This window comes from Gossypium hirsutum, chromosome D10, assembly GCF_007990345.1.
Source record: "Gossypium hirsutum isolate 1008001.06 chromosome D10, Gossypium_hirsutum_v2.1, whole genome shotgun sequence".
Lineage (NCBI taxonomy): Eukaryota > Viridiplantae > Streptophyta > Magnoliopsida > Malvales > Malvaceae > Gossypium > Gossypium hirsutum.
The window spans coordinates 11,664,414-11,688,590 of record NC_053446.1 but is presented as its reverse complement, the minus strand read 5'-3'; the positions used below and the strand labels follow the sequence as shown (position 1 = coordinate 11,688,590).

Genomic DNA, 24,177 nt, shown 5'->3' with positions numbered 1-24,177 from the left:
AGAAGCTACAAAAGAACAACAGAAAGAGCGCTCGCAAAGTGTTTGAGTAAATGCTCTCAATTCTCTTATTCACAAAGAATAATGAAACAATTCAAGAGTGAGTACAAATGAGGGGGAGGCTCTCTATTTATAGTTGAGCTCCCCCAAAACCGACGGTCAATATACATTTACATCGACGGATGAGATTTAACCATATCCCTTAATTTTAGGGATTTACAAGATAAGCCTTATCAAATCTAATCTAATCTTTACAAGATATGATTCCCTCTATCTTCTAAGATTAGTTACCATATTAGCCCAAGTTGCCATCTCTTCATTATCGGGCCAACTAGGCTTCAATCTGATAGGCTTGTCCAGTAGCTCTTTGAATCGGGCCAGTTCTCGTAGGCCAAATGATCCCCATCTAAGCAATAGACCTCTATTGGATGCATTTGGTGCGATGGTCACGGGCTTTGAACTGCGGCCCGTGACATTCTCCCCCACCCATTCTCGCAACGCCCTCGTTGTGACTTCTGAATGGCACTAACTTGATTCGCCTCGGTCTCGTCTCGATGCCTTAGCCTTTCCCTTCCTTCGGGACTTTTGCCTCAGCTTACGTCGCTTCTTAACTCGAGCCATCCTACTCATTGCATTTACTCTAGTCAATTGTCCCACATGCATCGCTTCCTTTTCCTTGAAGTCTGATGCACCACCCACCTCTCCCATAGGTGGAAGCCTTGTCGATGACTCGACCAACTCTGACGCTTCACTCAACTTGAGCCTCATTGGTCTCAGCTTCACTGTTTTCATCGCAACTTTTCCCTCTAAGTCCGATGACAAACTCATCTCTTCCTTTTATGGAAGCCCCTCCGATGACTCAACAAGCTCAGACATTGCCTTTCCTTTGACTCTGGCTTGCTTTAGACAGTTCCACAACTCATGCGGACCACGGCACAAGAAGCACTTTACTCGCTTCTTTTTGCTCCTCTTTGCCCTATTGGCTTCGGCTTTTCCCTTGCTCGAACCAAGCTTCTTGGGCTCCTTGTCTGCTCCATCGTTCCCCTCGATGACAGACTTCCTCGGAAACTTCCGTAACCTATGCGGACCATGACATAAGAAGCACTTCACTGGCTTCTTCTCGCTTTCGGCCTCCTTGGCTTCGACACCTCTTGCACTCGAACCAAGTACCAAGGCCTTAGCCACCGGCTTCTCCTTAAGCTTGGATTTCTTCGGACATTTCTTTAACATGTGTGGACCGTCGCAAAGAAAGCATTTCAGCTTGTCCCTTTTCCTCTTGGGTTTCTTCTTCCTAACTCGTGGTTTCCCATTACCACCATTGTCGCCGTTGCCATTGCCATCAACAATATCTTCATTGTGATCCATTTCACATACGCCCCTTTCCTCGGACTTGGAAGACCCAAGCTTGTCTTTCCCTAGACCAAGCTTGACCACGGATTCAACTACCGTCATGGCTTCTGATAGCTTTTGGACACCTCTTTGTTCCATTTCCTGTTTGACCCACGGCTTCAAACCATTCTAAAAAGCAAGCAATGCCTCTCTTTCGGTCACCTTTGAAACTTAGAGCATGAGTTCCTTAAACTCTCGAACATACTCTCTTACTGTGCCCCGTTGCGTTATCCCTTGCAACTTTGCCCGAGCTTCTTCCTCAGCAAATTTTGGATAAAACTGTCCCTTCAATTCGCATTGGAACTCTTGCCACGTCCCAATCTCACCTTACCTTTTATCTGTGGTCCTACATCGCCACCATAAAAGCACAATGTCAGTAAGAAACATTGAAGCAGTGTTTACCTTAACCGCATCATCTATAATGCCTTTGGCACGGAAGTAGTTTTCCATCCTCCATAAGAAATTATCCACATCGCATGCAAACCTTATCCCCACAAACTCTTTCGGCTTCGGGACATCCTCATTACTGAGTGCTGCATTTGCCACTCCTTTCCCCACGGCTGCTCGACACAAGACCAACTCTCCTTCGAGCTCCTCTATTCTTGTGCTCAAAGCCCTCGTCGTGGCCATTGTTTCCTCTTTCAAAGCCATCATCATGGCCTCGAGAGCATCATTCCTGTCCGACAGCTTATCCCTGTGTGAATTAAACAACTCGTTTACCTTATCCATGGTGGAACCAAGAGACATCTTTACATAATCTCTGGACTGCTCCTTCCAGTTTGCTATGCGATCCTCGACCCAGTCGAGTGCCTTCTTTACATCCTCTATGGATCCCTCGAGTTTTCCCACACGTTCCTCTACTGCCGATAATGTCTCCCTCAAAGACTTTCTCGCCTACCTTTGTTCGAACTCTTCTTTTGACATCCTAACGGTGCATTCGAACCAATAACTCAAATATTACTTGGTTCAAACCTTAGCTCGGATACCACTTGTCACGGGGCTAGACCTTTCGTCTCGTAAACCGTGCGGCCTTAGGCCATCCGTTTGCTCCAAACTCGCCTAAGTCTGCCTTTACACCCAAAAGTGAGGATTCCTTAGAACTCTTCCAAGGCACCAATTTGTATAGTGGAAGCGATTGTGCCAAAAGAAGCTACAAAAGAACAACAGAAAGAGCGCTCGCAAAGTGTTTGAGTAAATGCTCTCAATTCTCTTATTCACAAAGAATAATGAAACAATTCAGGAGTGAGTACAAATGAGGGGGAGGCTCTCTATTTATAGTTGAGCTCCCCCAAAACCGACGGTCAATATACATTTACATCGACGGATGAGATTTAACCATATCCCTTAATTTTAGGGATTTACAAGATAAGCCTTATCAAATCTAATCTAATCTTTACAAGATATGATTCCCTCTATCTTCTAAGATTAGTTACCATATTAGCCCAAGTTGCCATCTCTTCATTATCGGGCCAACTAGGCTTCAATCTGATAGGCTTGTCCAGTAGCTCTTTTAATCGAGTCAGTTCTCTAGGCCAAATGATCCCTATCTAAACAATAAACCTCCATTGGATGCATTTGGTGCGATGGTCACGGGCTTTGAACTGCGGCCCGTGACATATACGCGTGATAAGATTTTTAATATTTATAACTTTAAAACCCAAATTATGAAAAAATAAACAGTTTCCGCTGCCTAGATTCAAACCCGGAAATTCAACCTAGAATTATATCCTTTGTGCTACAGCGGATTACTTTGTCATTAGGATGCAACCTACCTTATGTATTCTAGGTTATAGAGAAGGAGCTCCATCTAAATATATGTTATTTTTTATTCATTAGATAATATATTTTTATTCCATATAATAAACTAGAATTATTATTATTCGTAAAAAAAAGAAAAGAAATATTATTAACTATTTTAATAATTAAAATATTTCAAAAGGAAATATGAAATCATAACTAAAATTTGAGTGAAAGTGAGAATGGAACATGTTTTTTTAGGTACTAATTAAGTGTCCGTTTTTTTGGTGGAAAACATTTTCCTTAATTTCCACTGTTTGAATTGTGGAAAATAAATTACTATAGGAAAATATTTTACAAACACGGTAAAATCACTTCCCAATTTCTGGAAAACGTCTTACCAATTTGGAATCAGTAAGACATTTTCATTCCCTTCTCTACACTCTCATCGGCAGTGGTCTCCATTCCTCTCTGTCCATCAGCATTTCTAACTTCTCCCGTCGATCGTAGGGCTCCTTGAGCTGGTTTCGGGCTCCTTTTCCCCTATTGATTTCTTCTCCTTTTTATAAATTGATTTGGGGCTTTTCATCACTATGTGCTGTTTTTGTCCGGGATCTCTTGCTTGGGTTTTCTGCTAGTTTGGGTTCTCTCCTTTGCCCAGGCTTTCTACAAATTTTGTTCTTCCTCTCTTGCTCGGGTCGGGTTTTTGTTACCGTTTTGTAGCCTGTGGTGTTTGGCTTGTCTTGGGCATTTGGAATTCTGGTTCAGTGTTGGTTTTTGGAGGCTTGTTCCGGGCTTCTCATCGGTTCCATTTTCTACTTCAATTCAGAAGGTTCAGTGGGTCTCGTTTTTTGTTGGTTGGTCTGAGGGCGCCGATATTTGTGTCGTGGCCTCGTGGGTAGCGCGTTTTTCCGACTCGATCTCGCTCGTGCACTCAGAGCTTTGTGGGGACTCTGTTTTGGCCTTTGGTTTTCGAGGGCTCGACTGAGTTTGTTTGTACAGCAAGCCGGAGTTAGGTTTGTGCTTTGTTCTCGGTGTTGTTGGTTGTATTGACTTATCTACTTTAGATTGATAGAGATTTGACTTCTTTTTCGCTTTGTGTCTTTGACTTGTTGACATTTGGTTAATTAGTTTCGTGGTTTAATCAAAGATAAAAAAACTTATTCAGGGAGGCTGAGATGAAGAACAGCAATCGGGAGTAATTCTGGTATTAACATACATTTCTTTTAAATGAATGTAGTATATATGTACATGCAGCGATTGTAAAACTACAAATCAAGGCTCTATTTTCAGAAACAAGAAACTTTTGCTTCAATCTATTGATTTGATGACATATAGAGTATAAGCAACATGGTAAAGATGAAGCTGGCAGCAGACCAGGATAATCCAAAAATATGAGGCATTAGCATATAGAAATCATGCTCATTCCTTGATGTTACTTAAAAAAAACATATTATTTATCACTAAGCAAAACAATACATGCTGACTTGTCACATTGTGCTGAAAACAAAGTTTCAACTGAGCAAATCACTCAACTGTTCAAAAGTAAAAAAGACTCAGGATTTGCAATTACATGGTTCTTAATTTTCCTCGATAGTAATTCATGACTAAGTTATAGCCGATCGATATTGGTTTCATTCATGTTACAATGTGAACATAAAATTTTAAGACACTTGTAATGTGGTATTTCAAGATAGTTAATATCTGAAAATATAATATCGGTTTTATGTTTTTTTAACACAATTACAAATAATTTATTTGACTTTGATTGTTTTCAATTTATGACGGTTAATATTGTAGCTTAATAATTGAGTATTATTATATATTTAATTTGATTTATTTATAAATAAATCATTGCAATATATGTAAAAACAATTTAAAATATATAAATTTATTAATATGTGTGAAAACAATTTTTCCAGAAAATATTTTCAGGAAATCTGCCAAACAATAGAAAATATTTTACACAGATTCATCCAAACACCATTTTTTTAAATGTTGAATGTTAATGTATATATGGTTTAAAGTGGTACTTTTTATATTGAAGCACCACTAAAAGTGTAATTCGAAATTGTATATTTGAAATGAAATTATAATTTAATATTGGATATAAAATGTATTTTTATATTTAATAAAATAATTTTTCAATATTTATAATTTAATATAAAAATAAAAACATTATTCTAATATTAATTTAATAATATTATATAAAAATTATTATCTTTAATTTAAATGTTTCTTTAAACGCGTATTATATATATGTGTGTTACATGTGAATATATACATTCAACTTTTATTATTTTCTTACAAATCAATACTTATTATTTTACTACTTTAGTATCACTTAGAATTAAATTCATATATATTATTACACTTGAATACACTTATTCACTTTTGGATATTTTTCAATTTAATATTTTTTGATATGAAGTTCAAGAATCACTAGAAAGTCACTTGAATATCACTTTAATATGACTTATAATTAAATTTAGAAGTTTTTATTTCATACTTCTAATTTTTTACACTCTTGCAATTTAGTCCCCTTGTATCAATTTCACTACACTACACTTTACGATCATTCCAATTTAGTCATTGTTAACATTTAATTCAATAACCCGTTATAAATCCATTTCAATATCACTTTATCATACTTTGTCACTTATTTACTCCATCTATTAATCGTGATTTAATATCACTTACTATACCCACTTTACTAATTTCATTTAATTACTAATTTAATCACTTCTCACTTAGTAATTCCTAACTAAAGAACACCCATTTATATCTTTCTCTACACTTTTACATATTATTCAATTTAGTCTCACTTTCTAGCATATCCTCTACATTTCATAATTATTTCCACTTTCACTTATCATGTCAATTTACTCATTCTAAATCTTATATTATTATTTCTTTTTATCAATTTCACACTAATATTATATATTACATATACTTTTTCCTCCCATTAAATATCTTTTTACTTTCCTTATTTATGATGTTTTTAAAAAATATATATTTATTAACTATTCTACAGTTAACCTCACACCTAAATCACATATCAAATCATATTAACCATTCTCTTATCAGTTTTCACTTGTGTAGCCCATTGTAGACTTAAAAGAACTTATAAGATATGTTGAACATTAACAGTAATGCACTGAAGTGCCACTTTTCAATCACACCAAAGTGCACAGTCATAGTGATGTACCGAAATGCCAGTAATAGAAGCATCAAACTGCTAATTACAGAAGCGTCCAAGTGCTAATCATATTCCATTAGTTCTCATTTGTCTACACAGGCTTTAATTACAGTCTTTTACTTCTTTCGCTCAAAATGAATGAAATGATTCAAAATTTACACTTTTTACAATTGAACCCTTGTCAACAAATAATTCAATATACTTGCAACTTCACTACAATATAAACATCATATTTCTTCCGCATTCTACTTCACCACATATATTCTTTCACATATCAAATTTTTGGCATACTTCACAATTTAATCTTTATTGCTTTTTTTTTCTTCAAAATATTCATTCAAGTCTTCACAAAGTAAAGTTTCAACTACATTCATTACTACTCTTTAATGAATTTCATATATAACATGAACATAACTACATTTCACACACATTTGGTACTTAAAAGTAAAGAAAAATGATTGAAGTGGGACTTGGATCAACTCTTTCTTCTTGCTTTGCTCTTTTAACATGAATACCACTATACAATATTTTTTCAAATCACATGGGTTACACGTGAATATACATTGAACTTTTATTATTATTTAATGAAATTAATATTGTTTTTTATTTTATGTTATTTACAATTAAAATATATAAAATATTCTAATAATAAAAGAATTCAAATAGTAATTAAAGTAGTTATTGAATAATAAAAAATTGTATTTGGGTAAAGTAATATATAAAATAATAGCGAAAGTCAAACTTTTTATTGGGTAGAAAGTAAAACCTATCTAATAAAATTATAAGCTGATTTTTGTTTTGATTTTTCTACTTGGATGGTTTTTTTTCTTTTTTTTTTTTAGGTAGAATGAAATTTCCTAAATGTTGGATACTAATGCTTAAACAATGCTACATCTCATTTTTTTTAATTAAGTGATGATTAATTTAAAATAATAATTATAATTTAATATAGATACAAAGGTTGATTCAAAATAATTATGAGTTTTTTATTTAATTTTTATATTCAATAATTATATTTTTTAATTTTTATATTATAGTTTAAATAAAAATATAATTAAATGCATTGAAAATAAAGGTGTTTGTGGATAAGGTTGACTGAGTTTAAATCGAGTCTATGTATGATATTAGTATAAGTATAAGCTTGACCCGACCCGAAATATGGACTTCAAATTTTTCCCAAGCCCACATGTTTTTAAATGGCTAACACAAGCATGTTTTAAGCTCACCCATATTTTTTTTAAAAAAATTGTATTATTTATTAATTTAATATTTTTTCTTTGTTAATTTTAAACATAAGAAACTTCACCTATCCCTTAATGTTTATATTATAGCATTATTTATACATAATTTTATTTTATATGAGTAGAAAATGGGTCGAGTCAAACTTGACCCTTGAATGTTGGAACTCAAGTATATCCCGTATTTTAAATGGCACTATTTCTTTTGCCTAAATCCATTTTTTAGCTTCATACTTTAGTTCAAATCCTCTCATACTTTGACGAGCCTGCTAGGTTTTTTTATAAAAATAATATAGAAAATTTAATAACGAAAATGGTATTGATCTAAATTATTTACAAAAATAGGATGTTTTCTATAGTGAAATTGGGTGTTGCCTGACATATTGGCGGCACCACCCTAACTATTTCCCCATCATCAGCTAATCATGGTGTCGCTTACCGGATTGAACTGTTATAAAAAAAACTAAAAAAAAGATGAAGTAAGGGTGTCGGCAGCACCAAATAAATTGAAATTAGGTTACATATATATTTTAACAGAGAATTGTTTTATAAAACCTTCCTTGCTTATTATCTTCTTTTTAAGGTAGCTCCGTACAAAACATGCTCAATTTCATCTTAAAATTCTCTTAACAATTAACATCATCCTTTTGTTTCTCCGTTAAGTAATCTATAACTTCCAAAGGTATTGTTGGGTTCTCAACTTCCCCTACTAACCATATCATTTATTTCACCTCATTCACCTTATCCTCCCACCGCTGAGTTAATACATGAATTTTTTAATTATTTAATTTTTTTTAATATTTTTGTAGTTTCTAAATTTTCATAAATTTTTTATATTATCTATATTATTATTTAAGCTCATGATTGAGTTAGTATCATGAGTTAATCTAGCACCAATTTAGTAAGTGAAATCATAGAAATGTCCTTATGTAATTAAAACAAGTTATATTATTTGATGATACTTTTGTTAAATTCGGTACCCTTAATGTAGTATATTCATTTGTACATTTGTAATTTCTTTGAACAGATTTGTTAATAAAATTATTCATGAATGACATTAATATCTTTTGTATAATGTCTTCATATGATTTTTGCATGTAAATCAAAATAGAAGCAAACGTTAGCTCACTGTTTGTCTAATGTTTAACTAATAATAAGCAGTATTACGTGGTCGGATCATAATATGGGAAGACAACTTATATCAATACATGAACCTAAACATGTCCTAGTCTAATCGGAAATGAACAAACCAATTGAAAGACTAATATGTCGTCTATCAAGTCCAATTAGGAAAATATTTTGTCTTGGGCATTGGTGCGGTTGACTCCTAGAAGATAGAGCCATTGATGTCACTGACTAGACTAATAGTACATTGGACTGGACTCAAGCAGAATAGATCCTGAATCTGTTTATGGATTTATTCACTTGTGACGTTCATAGTGTGTTATACCTTAATCTCAAGTGGATGATGGACAATGTATGATTGACTTGTATACTTTAATGTAAGTAAAAACCTGAGTTCGAATAGATAAAAAACTAAAAGCTAGAATGTTGGGTATACCACTTTTGCAGTATGTAGCACCATTTACAACAGTGGAATTCATAGCCCAAAACATAGGTAAATGATATCCTCTCATTGGCATTACATGATAGACGAAAAGTAAACGAGGTCATAAGTTGTTTATATTTGTGATGAATGACTTAATTATTATTTAATAGTAGTTGACTTTTCATGAAAAAAGATATAATAGTTACCATTAGATAAAATAAGATTATATTGGGAGAACAGATTTATCCCAAAGAGATTAAAGATATTATATGAGGATAACACACTTATGACAAGGTCATTGACGATCACTGATCGAGTAGCTTTTGTAATGATATGTCATTAGGGAAAACTCAGTTATTATACTATAGTGGAATGACTTCATGACTAAATGAGTTTATAATTAATAGGCGAAAAGCTGTAACATTTGGATGTTGAATCAAATGAACATAAATAAATAGAAATGATAAAGATAGAGAAATTGGTAACATATGGAAATGAATGCGGTTTTCTCAAGTTTGAAATGACTTTAGAATTAATTTATGGTTTTTCAAATTATCAATTAATTAACTAATTGAAGTTTGAAAATGGAATTAAATTAATTGGTCATTGTGAATATGTTGAATGCATAAATTAAATATATTTTTTCATAAATTCTTTTACGATAAAGTTTTCATGATTTTAACGGAGTTAGAAACAGGTTGAGAAAATTATTTAATTGGAAAATTTATTTATTTAAATTATTTTAATAAATAATGTCTATTTTGAGAAATAGAAAAACATGTACTAGGTTGGAGTAAATTATAAAGTGTTGGGTTAAAAGTCTAGGAAGCACATATAATTGGACCCAATATAGGAGAAACCCGAATCCCCATCATAATACATATGAGGAAAGACACATCCTATTAGCCGCACATTTTTCCTAGTTCAACTAAGGGATTATTTTTCTATTAAATATGTATTAAATGCATTCTACTAATTCAATTAGGGTTTCACTTTCTCTCCTTATAAATAGATGACACCGGTAGGGCTAAATATACAACAAGTTATATATAATTTTGAGATAATGTTATTTTACCCAAAAATAGTGAGAATTTATTTTTAAGTATAAATTATATTTTCCAAGAATAACAATTCTACCGGTTTCTATAAGAGAGAAAGTTTGATTCAAAGTATTCGATCTCACACTCGAAGTAGTTCGTGGCACGAGAATAGCGGGAAGACTTGTAACAGCCCGTTTTCAGTAAAATAGGAACAATAGTTTCGGGAGCACAAGTCTAAGTCCGTAAGAAAATTTATTTTAATATTATTTTATAATATGCATTATAATTAAAATATTTCATGAAAATTTTGTAAAGAAATTTTACTGATTTTATGTTTAATCTGATAAAAGGACCAAATTGCATAAAATATAAAAGTTGAGTTTTAGTAGCTAAAAGGATCAAATAGCTATGGAATTCAAAATTTGAGGTCCTTATATGGAAAATAGACCAATTAGTGGGGTTAGTAAATAAATATGATTAGTCATCCATGGAAATTTAATTAAAGAAAATGATGAAATTGGAAAGTAAAAGATGAAAAGATGATAAATTAATAAAATAAGAAAATATCATCATTTTCATCATCTTTTCCAAAATTATTTTCATGAAAACCCTAGCTAAGAGAAAAGAACCCAAGAAAGCTTACTTGGCCTAATTGGGTAAGTAATATTGTCTCGTTTTTAGTCATTTTTATGTTTCCGATATCTTAATAGGTAATCTAGCTATCTCAGGGATTAAATTGCAAAGTTATCAAAGTACTAGGGTTTTTCCATGGATGAATATGGATGAATCATGAAATTTATGGTAGAAAATGAAAGGTTGTTGATAGATAAATAACTTTTGTAAAGTGAATTTTGATAAAATTGTAATTTAGGGACTAAATTGTAATGTTGTAAAATTCATGGAAAAATTTTAAATTTTATAAAATTCATGGGCTGTAAATGTTATATGTAAAATTGGCTAGGCTTGGAACAAGGATTAAATTGCATGAATTTCATTTTCCGAGCCTAAGGATAAAATTGGAATTAATTAAAAGTATAAGGGAAAAATGGTAATTTTTCCTAAATGTGAATTGGATTGTATTGAATATGACTTGTATTAAATTGATGTTAAATTCATTCGTATAGATCTGGATAACTCAAATACAAAGTTAGATTGTGGAAAAGAAAAAGTGTCGAATTAGTAGATTACAATTCACGAACACTTGTCAAGGTAAGTTTGCATAATTAAATTGTATATTTATATGTTTTAAATTGAATGTTGTGTATGTGAATTGTGTAAACATATGAAATTGATCGCATATCCGACAATACCCGATAAATATTAGGTCCCGTTTGAATAAATGAAATTCGATGGATAGAGGGTTCCTGAATTGGTTGTGGTCCTGCATATGTTGTGGACACACCATAGCTCGAAAGAGTGTCCCGTTATTAGCTCTCATGAGCATCTCGTTATTAGCCCTCTCGAGCTTCCAATTATATGGTTCTTGCGAGCTTCTCGATCGGTTGTGACTCTGCATGTGTTGTGGACACACCACAGCTCTTATGAGCGTCCCATTATATGGCTCTTCGTGAGCTTCTCGATTAAAGTCTCTTTATGAGCTTCCCGATATGGCTCGTTTGAACTTCCCGATATATGGCTATTTGGAGCTTCCCGTTAATGGCTCTTCGGAGCTACCCGTTATTGGCTCATATGAGCTTTCTGATTATGGCTATTATGAGCTTCCCGTTATACAGCCCATATAAGCTTCCCGTTACATGGCTCACATGAGCTCCACGTTATATGGCTCGAAAGAGGACTTTCCGATTATGTGCTTTAATGAACACCCCCGAATATGAATTGACAGATTTTAAATTTGTACACTTGATGTGTACTACCCTTGTATCCATCGATAATTTAAATGATTAAATGGGTAAAGTTCTGATATAATATATGATATGTACATGTTCATGGATACTTGATGTAACAGCCCGGTTTAGACCCTAGTCGGATAGTGGTTTCGGGACCACGAATCCGAGTCAAAAAATATTTTAATATTATTTTTGGTGTCTACAACATGTTGATTTATATGTGTGAAAATTTCGTGTGAAAATTTTATCGTTTGTGTGCTCAATTTAAAAAAAAACTTAATCGCGTAAAGTGTAAAAGTTGTGTTCTTATAGTTAAAGGTGTCTATTAGCTATGGAACCTTAAAGTGAAGGTCCTTAACTAGTAAGTATCCCATTTTTGAGATAGTAGATGATAGTGGGATGTCACATGGTTTAATTATTAATATTATTAATGGTTAGTTAGGTAAATTAGTAAATAATGTTAAATTAAAATAAAACAAAATGTATTGTCATCTTCCACTATTCATCTTCACCGAAAATTCAAGGAGAAGAAAGCCATTGTTGGCTTTAGCATTCGACCAAGCTCTCATTGCTCAAACATGTACGGTTTTAGCTTCGTTTTTAATGATTTCTACGTTTTTGAGATCGTTATAGCTTAATCTAGCTAGCCCGTATCTCCGATTTCAAAACTGTTAAAGTATTCGAATGTTGCTATTTTTGAATGCATGAGATTTTGATAGTTGATGATGGAAAATAAATATTTGTTGATAGATTAATATGTTTAATTAAATGATTTTTGATAAAAATGTGTATTAAGGATTAAATTGTGAAATTTGTAAATTGAAGGGTAAAATTGTGAAATAAATTGAATAAATGGGCTGCTAAGAACCTAAGGTAAATTCGGCCTAACATGGGTTTGATGAAATTTTGAGTAATTTGTGTTATTTTGAAATAGGGACTAAATTGTGAAAATTAGGGGCTAAAATGCAAAATACCCAAATTATGTATTTTTGGATAAAAATGAATGAATATGTTATTAAACAAGCCAAATTTGAATTTATTAGATCAAGAAAAGAGGAGATAGAATTTGGATCGAAGAAAAATCGAAAATTTTCGAATAGTCGTTTGGTTCGTTCGTGTCCATACGAGGTAAGTTCATAAGTGAATAATTGTTGTTAAATTCATATGAAAATGTATTTAATTGTGCCGAATTGAATTTTAGCAACTATATATGTGTATGCCGAATTAATATAAGTATAGGAGAAGTAACTACGAGCTTGAAACGAACGAATCACGACATCTGAAAGCCCTGTACGAACCATAAGAATAGTTAGGATACACGTGTCATGACATAGGATTCCGACATGAGTTATCGTGTAAGACCACGTTTGGGACGTTGGCGTCTATTTGAGATTTACGTGTAAGATTGATGCAGTCATTGAAAGCACCAAAAATATCTTATCCCTAATAAATAATGAAAAAGAATAGTAAAAGGGAAGTAGGGTCAAATCCTCACGGACTGAACTTGCACAATATCTTGTTCCGTGAAATCCCAGGCAGAATCTTGCCCAAGAAAACCTACGTTCCTGAAAAAGAATAAGAAAATAACAGAATTAAAGGTTTGGATCTAGAAACGAAAAATAAAATAAAAACAGAATTAAGAATATTGAATAAAAAATTCAAGTAATTAAAAATAGAGTTGAGAGAAAGAAAATTCTTATGGGAGATTCCAGCCTCCAGTTGTCTCGTTCCACCTTGGGTTCAATCACTGGCTTTTAGATGATCCTTCTCAAACCGAATAAGTCAGTTATAGTGGAAGAGGACGCCTACGACCACCAGCTCCAAGGATTTAGACTTACGATTTAGTGGAACCTAACTCTAGCCAACAATCGCTTCTGTGGGATTGTCTTATGCTAGATCAACGTTTCTCAATGGCGAATCTCACACTATTTTGTCTCTTGGGCTCGCCAACCTCTGACGCAGTAAGCTAACGAACCGACTATGCAACATTCCCAAAACATACAAAGCAGCCGCCTTTGCATACGTTGAAAAGCTTACTTCTTAAGGGACATGGACGGAAGCGTCAGCCCCGTAGTGTGGAGAAATGATAAATACTCAGTGAGGAGGCTAAGTACGGACTCTAAGCCTCAAGAACCCTTTTTGGGGAATATCGACAACCTTCGGCTAGATGGGTTTAGTGGCTCATGGTTGTGGTGGAAAAGAAAATAAATAAAATAAAAATGGAGATTTTATTGTAAGGAAATATGAGAAGAACAAAAACCTAGACTTTTGGGGAGAGAGTGTTTACAGAAAAAGATCCATCTCTTTTGAGTCACTTCACCCCCTATTTATAGTGCTAGGGGAGATAGTCTAATCCTACTTAAATTCTCAAAAGATAAATACATTTAATTGAAGATAAATAAAGATAAATAAAATAAAATCCTAAAATTAAATAATCCTTAATAATTATCTTAATATTAATTATCTTAATATAATTAAAATAGAGTCTAATAGAATAAAATCTCTTCTTTTTGCATTTCAACCCTTGTTTCCTCCATGCTTGCACTTTTGGCACCAACTTTTTTCTTGTGTCGCACATTGGCCTATTTTATCTCTAAATTCACGATTTTGGCCCTTAATTTTACTTTTGTCTCAAATTTAGTCCCTATAAGATAAAAGATCATAAATAGCTCAAATTAGTAGGATCATACTCAGAATAAATACATAATTAATACATAAAAATACGTTATTCTAGAGTGTTATCAAAGACCATGTCTGGGACACCGGCATCGTATACAATTTCGTGTAAGACCCTGTCTGGGACAGTGGCGTCAATATTTGATTACATGTAAGACCACGTCTAGAACATTGGCATTGTAAGAGCTTCTGAGCTATTCGAGTATCCTTATTGATTTCGAACGGTTCAACGGGCAATATCGAGAAATGAATGACTATGTGAAAGTATATCTGATTCAGGTACGTATGAAGTGTATATGATATTCAAGAATGAAAAGTGAGTATGTTTCAAATGACGATATGTGAAATACATGACAATGGATGAAATGAATGTATATAAATGAATGTTGTGATACATATGCTCATTATATAAAATTGTAATGAAATAAGCTTAATTATATTCAAGAGTTCGAATACCATGAAATTGTGGTCCTATGTTTCGAACATGGGATTTATGAAATATGAAACATGGTTTTGAGGTACGCTAGTTTGGTTTGAAAGATGATTAGCTAAATGTTATTGATAAGGTTAAATTATTAAATATGTTATGTATATGTGAAAGAGTTAAATAAGCATGTTTTGATTTGTTGGTTATGTGTTTTGTATGACTGAATGTGATATATATTTGAATGTGGAGTATATATGGTTCGAACAGTGGAATTATGAAGCATGTGTAATATGACTTTGATGTATGGTAGTTAATTTGAATTTTGAATTGATAAATGAGATTGAAATGGTTGAGATTTGCTAAATTCGGCCTAGTTAAAGTGAATTATAAATATCATTGAGATGATTTATTTGCTTATGGCTTACTAAGCTTTCAACACTTACTCTGTGTGTTTTTTCTATGTTTATAGAGTTTCGGAGACTTGCTCGGGTTGGAAGTCATAGGAGACCTCATCACACTATCTGGTTATCGCTTCGGTAAATATAAGCTTTGAGTTTTTGGTTATGTGACATGTATAGGCTAGTTTTGATATGTTTGGTTTTGAAATTTGTATATATGTATATAGCCATGCGAAAATGGCTTGATCATGATACTAATGTTGGTATATATATATATTTGGTCATGTTATAAGCTTAATTTGGAGGTATGTTTCATGTTAAGTATGTTTGTGATGTTGGTTATAAGATTCGGCAATGAGAAGTGTTAATGATGATGTATAATCGGCCATGAAAGTAGCTCATTTTGGATTTATAATTTGTCTTGTGTAAAGGTTTGAAAATGGTAAATGATGTGTTTTTGACATAATACATATGCTCACATTAGTTAAGTTTTGTATGTGTGACAGCTTGCATATTGATTGTTAAAGTACAGTTTGTGATGGTAAAATATGAACATATATTGTAATTTATTTTATGGTCATTTAGGTACGGTTATAAATGGTACAATTATCTTTGGTTCGAGTTGTGAAACTGGTTGGATTATCAAAAGGATAAATTTTATGACCGAATATATGGTTAAAAGATTGATTATGCATATGTATTTTAGAAATGGTAAAGGGTGTGTATTTATATTTGGCTAACAATAGGTAAAATATATTTATACATGCCTATGATATGTTTTGTTTGTGATCTTGGTAATTAATGGTTAAGTTGTTAAGTTAAATGATTGAGTTTAAAATGTGCCATATATGTGATTTATGAATTTGGTAAATGATAAATAGGTATTTTGGATATTTATTAGTCAAGTGGTATTGTAATTATGATATGATTTGATTTGGCTCTTATGTATAAAATTGGTAGTTATTATTTTGGTAAAATGTGCATAATTTAGTAAAACCAAATTTCATACTTGACCATTATGTGAAGTTGTTAATGTCGTATATATATTAATGTTTAATAAATCATGTGGTTTGGCTTGACTTAGTAAAATGTGAAGAAGTGCATAATTATAAATAGTGGTTTTGGAAAGTATTTAATGAAATAGATTTATATGAATGAATGTCTTAATATATGATTGATATATGAAATGAATTATACTTGGTTATAAGTTAAGTATTCGATTGCCATGATTCATTGGTTATAATGTTTGAATATTAATTTGGGTAGAGTATGAATTATAGTATCAAAACATGTTAGTTTGGTTTATTATTATACTAGCTGAATAGTATTGAAATGATTATATTATTTGGTACTTGAATTGAAATGAATGTCTATTTTGAGTTTTTTTATCAGTAATGCCTCGTAACCCTAATCCGACGACAGACACGGGTTAGGGGTGTTACACTTGAAGTGACAAATACATGTATGTGGAAATTGAATATTGATGAGCTCATCCTTGTTTCTTTTATATTTACATGAAGTACATGACTAACATATTTCTTGAGGTTATATGTGATTAGGCAAATTGCCAAATTGCTTTGGATGTATTTGTATGCTTATTTTAGATGTAAATGAATGATAAGTTAATATCCTGTTATACGAACTTACTAAGCATAATATGCTTACTCTATTTTATTTCTCCTATTTTATAGTATTTCAGAAGCTCGTTGGGTTGGAAGCTTGGCAAAGATACCTCACACTATCCATCAACTTGTTTCGGTATAAAAAGTAAATTAAATATTAGATTATAATGGCATGTATAGGCTAAAAGTGGTCAAGAATGACATGCATGTGTTTGGTTAAGAATATCCATTGATATGGCTTGTATTTGGTATGTTTTGATAAGTAAAAAGTGGCCTTAATATGTTGATGTGTGTTTGAAATGGATGAATGATGAAAATCTTATAGGCATAATGGTGATTGATTGTTATGGAATAATGGATAAAATATACCTATATGTATGTATGATTAATGTTGATAAGTTAGATAGTTAAACTTATGAATTGATATGTCATACATAAGACTTAATTATAGCTTGATTTAAATGTTTTGAATTGGCTTGAGAATGTGTTGAAGTGTTAATGTAGGTGCAAGGCAAATTGAGTGAGGAATAAGGCTTAGAAATGACCTTATTTTGTCCACACGGGCGTGTGTCTCAGCTGTGTGTGACACACGACCTAGCACATGGGCGTGTGTCTTGGCCGTGTGTCCCCTGCATCTTAAAAATTTCAAAACAGAATGCCCAGAATTGATCACACGGCCTGGCACACAGGCGTGTGGCTTGGCCATGTGACCCCTGCACCTACACACGGCCTGGCACACGGACGTGTGACTTGGCTGTGTGACCCAAGTCAAAGAGTTACACGGGTACGGACACGGGCTAGGACACGGCCGTGTGCCCTATTTCGAATGCCCACACAGGCATGTGACCCCTGCACCTTGGAAAAATTTTGAGATTTTGCGAAAAATTTTCTGAGTACCCGATATAGTCCCAACTTGTTTCTAATGCATGTTTTGGGTCTAGAGGACTCATATAAGAGACTTATTGAATAATATCTTACATAAATGTTAAATATTTTGAAATGTTTGTATTTGATTTGTTTATTTCGGTAATGCTTCGTAACCCTGTTTCGGTGACGGATACGGGTTAGAGGTGTTACAAGACTGTTCGGTTGAAAGCCAAGAACAATAAGGATTCGTCTTGCCCAAAACATATGTGTGATTTTGGGAAAAAGTTTATTACTATAAATATCACAAATCAACTTGATTTTCAATTTTTTATTTTTTCGCTATACAAGAAAACTGTTTTCGAACCAGATTTTTTTCCAACAACTTTAGTATTTTTATGTTAACAAGAACCAAAAAAAAACATATAGTAAGATTTGAATTTTCACCTATTTGAATTGGTAAAACTTTAAATTTACCTCTTAACCAAAGCTTCATTCTAATATATTTTATATATTTTAATTTTAATATGCACAATTTATCATCCCAATAAGTTGTATATCTATACTATTATTTAAGCTTCTAACTAAGTTAGTGACACGAGTCAATCAGGCACCAACTCGGTTATGAAAATATCCTTCCATAATTAAAATATTAATTGATTTTATTTTAATTTTTTAACAAAAACCAATAAAAATAAAAATATGCATATGATGAGATTTAAACCCATACTAATTGGATGGTAAAAGCTTAAATATATCACTCAACCAAATCTTCATTTTGATTTATTTTATACATTTTTATTTCAATATGTACAATTTAGTACCTTTATCAGTTGTATATCTACACTTACTATTAATAAAATCATTGACTAAGTTTGTGTCACGAGTCAACTGGACACCAATTCGGTTAGAAAAATTACAAAAATATCATTTCATATTTAAAATAAATTATATTATTTGAGGATACTTTAATCTTTTTAATTAAAAAATAAACAATTGTACCATCTATGTTCTAAATATGTAATGTCTATAATACATATATATACTATAATTTAAGCCCCTAATTGATTTGGTGTCATAAGTCAATCAAAAACCAACTAATAGCAACTCAGTTAAGAAAATTATAGAAATTCCCTTCTGTAATTAAAATAATTTAAATTATTCAATGCTATTTTAGTTTTTTTTAAAAGCCAATAAATATAATTTGCATGTGGTGGGTTTTGAACCCAAGATAATTGGATTAATAAAACTTTAAGTTACCAATAAACCAAAGTATTATATTAATATTTTATTTTAAAATGCACAATATATACTTCATCAATTGTATATCGTACATATTTCATGCTATTATCATTAATTAGTTTTTATTATTTATTGAATATTATTTTTAAACAGACATTTATATCTTAAATTCGTGATTTCCACGCAGGGGCGAAACTAGGGGGTTGGCAGGCGCTCTGCCCCCTTAAAATGGAAAATTTTTTATTTAGGCCCTTTGAATTTTTTAAAATTTTAAATTAGTAAAGGTAAAATTACACTTTGACCCCCTAATAATGATAAAAATTTGATTTAATCATTTAAAAATTATAAAGATATAGGCTATTAAAATGATAAAATTGAGTTTTTACTTTCGTAAGAATTACAATTTAATTTTGGCCCTCCTAAAATTTTTTTTTGGTTTTGCCCATGTTTCCACGTGTATACATGGGTGATAGGATTTTTAATATTTATATTTTTTTATAAAAGAAAATTTATATGTTTTAGAAAACTTCAAAAACCAAATCATAAATTAAACTGAAAAATAATACATCAGCAAAAATAAAAAAACAAATAATTCCGCTGCCGGGGTTTGAACCCGGAAATTCAACCAATAGAATTTTAACCATTGTGCTACAGCGGATTACTTGTTGACAGACTGCAACATAAATTATATATCCTGTGTTATACAGAAGGCCCTCTATCAAAATATATGTTATTTTTTATTCATGAGATAATATATTTTTATTCCGTATAACAAACTAAAAGAAATATTATTTTTTTATTCGTCCAAAAAAACAATATTATTAACTACTTCAGTAGTTAAAATATTAAAATTTAATTGAAAGTGATAATGGAAATTGTCTTTTTAGCTATTAATTAAATGAAAATACTTTAACTTTTTAGATAAATCCATGCTAATTGGATTAATAAAACTTAAGTTATCACTAAATCTAAATTTCATTTAAATACAAGAATAGTCTGCTACCCTAGCACGTCTTTGTCTGCCTCTCTGCCAAGGTTTTTGGTTTTTTCTTGAGTCTCTCGTTTTCAGCAGCACCTACCCTGATTTAGAGATTTTGAACAGAATTTTTTTTCCTCTTTCCACTATTTTAACCTGCGTCTATGGAGTCAGATTTTGCTGGTCTATCCCCTGATGAAGAAGAAGAAGAGATCCTGCAAGTACAAAACGATTCAGATCCGGTGAATGAGGAAGAATTTCTTAGTCTGGTTGGTTGTTTTCTTACAGCCAGTATCATACATTATCCAAGAATGAAAAGCACCATGGCAAATTTATGGCATCCTGTTAGAGGTGTTCAAATTAGGGATCTAGGAGAGAAGAGGTACTTATTTAAATTTTTTCATATTATAGATATGGAAAGAGTTATTAATGGTGCTCCTTGGACATTTAATAATCATTTACTGATTCTGCACAAGCTGAAAAGAGGGGAAGACCCTCTGAGAGTTCCACTGATTTCTTCACCGTTCTGGGTTCAAGTTCATGGTGTTCCCATTGGGTTTTATTTCGAGAATTTGGCTATGCAATTAGGAAATTTTATTGGAAATTTTCAAGATTATGATGGCTCCTGTTTGGGGAAAGAAAATATGAACTTTATGCGAATTAGGGTTCAAGTTGATATTCGACGACCGCTAAAAAGGAAAAAACAGGTTATGTTCCAAAACAAATGCTCATATGTTAGATTTCAATACGAAAGACTTACTCTCTTTTGCTTCTACTGTGGCCGTTTAGGCCACAATGATTCCTTTTGTGAAGCTAAAATGGAGGCTGGAGTTGAAGTTAATGAATTGGGATGGGATTTGTCCTTGCGAGCACAGTCCAGAAGAGCCCAAGCAATGAATAGTGTCTGGTTAAGGGAGGAAGGAGGATCTGAAGGGGGAACGATTAAAAGGGGTGCATTTAGGGGAAACAGAGTTTGGGGATGTGTAAAAAAATTCGAGGGAATTGTTGATCCTATTCTAGGTTTTAATCTGGAAGGTAACAGGCTCTCTTTTCAACCAGAAAGGAAAAGAGCTCTATTTGCTGAAAGTCAAACAGCTATGGAACATGATTTGGAGAATGAGTTGATTATTGGGGAGGAGGGGAAAAAAAGAGTGAGGGAGGATATCGAAGAAATGAGTGTTACGGAAGGGAGAATCAGGAGGTTTCCTGACGGCAATCATTCTTTATCGGCGGCTGCCAAGAGGCATGTCGGCCGGTCGCAATGAAAATCTTAAGTTGGAATGTTCGAGGTTTGGGGAATCCTCGAACAGTTCGTCGGCTTTGATATTTTTTGAAGCTTCAAAATCCCCAGGTGGTTTTTTTGATAGAGACTAAAATAAACAAGAAAAGGATGGAAAAAATAAGAGGAAGTTGTGGTTTTCAATGTGGAATTGAAGTAGAGTCGGTGGGGTCTAGAGGAGGACTCTGTCTTGCTTGGAAAGGGAATGTTAATATTGTGCTTCAAAGCTTCTCAAATCGTCATATTGGTGTGATTGTTGACGAAGGAGATGGGGGAAAGTGGAGACTTACAGGTTTCTATGGATCTCCTTATTCAGGCGAAAGAGAAGAATCTTGGAATTTGTTGCGTCAACTTAGTACTCAGGGTGATTTTCCATGGATGGTTTGTGGGGATTTTAATGAAATCTTATACGGTTTTGAGAAGAAAGGTGGAATACCTAGAGAGGAAAGAAGGATGGAAGCTTTTCGAAAGGTTTTAGATGATTGTAATCTGATGGACTTGGGTTATTCAGGGAACTGGTTCACGTGGGAGAGGGGTAACCTGCTAGAAACAAACATACAAGAAAGACTTGATAGAGGAGTGGCAACGGAGCAATGGCATAATTTATTCCCTAATACAACATCTCCCACATTCATTTTCTGATCATTGTCCACTTCTTATTGACATGAATTTCAGAGTTAAAAGGGTGACAGAAAAGAATTTCAAATTCGAAGCTTGGTGGGTTTTAGAGGAGACATTCTTCAATGAAATCAAATGCATTTGGGAAAATTCCACAGGAGATTTTTTATACAGGCTGGAAAACTTAAAAAGGGGGTTATAAAGGTGGGGAGCATTGATCCAGCAAAGTAGGAAGATGAATAAAGAGGTTTTAACTTCAAGACTGGAAGTTTTACTTGAATCAGAAAGAAATGATGAGAACCTGGCAGAGATTATTGATACAAAACTCCACCTGAACTTTGAGATTGACAAGGATGAAAGATACTGGGAGCAAAGGGCCCGAATTAACTGGCTGAAATATGGAGACAGAAATACAGCTTTCTTTCACAAACAAGCGTCTCAAAGAAGGAAGTATAATAGGATCCAGAGGTTGAAATTTGATGATGGAAGGGAGACAGAGGATTGTAGGGAGATGGAGGCGATTGCTAGCTCATATTTTTTAAAGTTATTTTCAACAGGAGGACGAAATTGCTATGAGAAAATTCTATTAGGTATTGATAGATGTATTTCTGAGGAAGATAACACTAAACTGAAGGCAAGGTACACGAAGGAAGAGATATGGAAAGCCCTTTCAAAAATAGGACCGACGAAAGCTCCAAGTGAGGATGGTTTTCCAGCCTTGTTTTATCAAAAATGCTAGCCAATCATTGGTGATGACGTCTCCAAGTTTTGCCTCCAAAGATTAAACGAAGGTATGAAATTACGCTCAATTAACAAAACAAACATTGTGCTCATCCCAAAAACCCAAAATCCCTCAAGCATGACTCAGTTTAGACCTATTAGCTTATGTAATGCGATCTATAAACTAATTGCTAAAGTCATTGCAAATAGACTTCGGGGGGTAATTCATAAATGTATCGATTTAGCACAGAGTGCTTTTGTTCCAGGAAGGTTGATTTCTGATAACGTGCTCCTTGCTTATGAAATTCTTCACACCTTAAAACTCAAGAGGTTGGGAAAAAAAGGATTCATGGTTGTTAAATTGGACATGAGTAAGGCTTACGATAGAGTTGAATGGGGCTTTGTGGAAGGGGTGATGGAAAAAATGGGCTTTGATCCAGGATGGGTCGAGTTAGTATTGAAGTGTGTATCTTCGGTCTCGTATTCTGTGATTTGTAATAGAAATACTGGACGAACGTTTCTTCCGACTAGAGGTCTCAGACAAGGGGATCCTCTAAGCCCTTTCTTATTTCTCTTTTGTGAGGAGGGAATCTCAAGTTTAATGAGGCTTGCAGAAGGAGATAATGTTCTTAAAGGTGTTAAAGCAAGTAGACATGGGCCAGCTATAACTCACTTACTGTTTGCAGATGACTGTATTTTATTTGCAGAAGCTACTGAAGGGGGTGCACATTCATTAAAACAGATTTTGAAAGATTATGAGGTGAGTTCCGGGCAATGTGTGAATTTTGATAAATCGATGGTTTTCTTCAGTACAAACACAAAAGATAGAGAAAGGGAGGCTGTTTCACAGATCCTTGGAGTCAGAAGAGCAAATGATTTGGAAAGGTATTTAGGGCTTCCTAGTATGGTGGGGAGAAGAAAGAGATCGTCTTTTCAAATTCTGAAGGATAGGCTAAAGCAAAAAATCGACAACTGAAGTGTCAGGTTTCTCTCTCAAGGTGGTAAGGAAGTGTTTATAAAAGCAGTTTTCCAAGCTATCCCAAATTACTCAATGGCTTGTTTTTTACTCCCTAGGACTCTTTGTACAAATCTGGATAAAATTATAGCCAATTTCTGGTGGCGAAAGAGACAAAATAAAAAAAGTATTCATTGGTGCACTTGGAAGAATATTTGTTTACTTAAAGAAGATGGAGGTCTCGGTTTTCGTAATTTTGCACAGTTTAATATTGCGTTATTAGCGAAGCAGGGGTGGCGTCTTATTAATTATCCGGATTCATTATTGGCCCGAGTTTTGAAAGCAAAATATTTTCCTAATTCTCATTTCTACGAAGCTCGGTTGAGGAATTTACCTTCATTTAC

General features: G+C 33.1%; 1 protein-coding gene across 1 annotated transcript; it reads left to right on the top strand.

Annotated features, from left to right (window-relative positions):
- The first annotated feature begins 22,333 nt into the window (after positions 1-22,333).
- Positions 22,334-23,794, top strand: LOC121222024 (uncharacterized). Its single transcript, XM_041101909.1, has 2 exons — positions 22,334-22,805; positions 23,085-23,794. The coding sequence occupies exons 1-2, from the start codon at positions 22,334-22,336 to the stop codon at positions 23,792-23,794; spliced, it is 1,182 nt and encodes a 393-aa protein (XP_040957843.1).
- Positions 23,795-24,177: the final 383 nt, after the last annotated feature.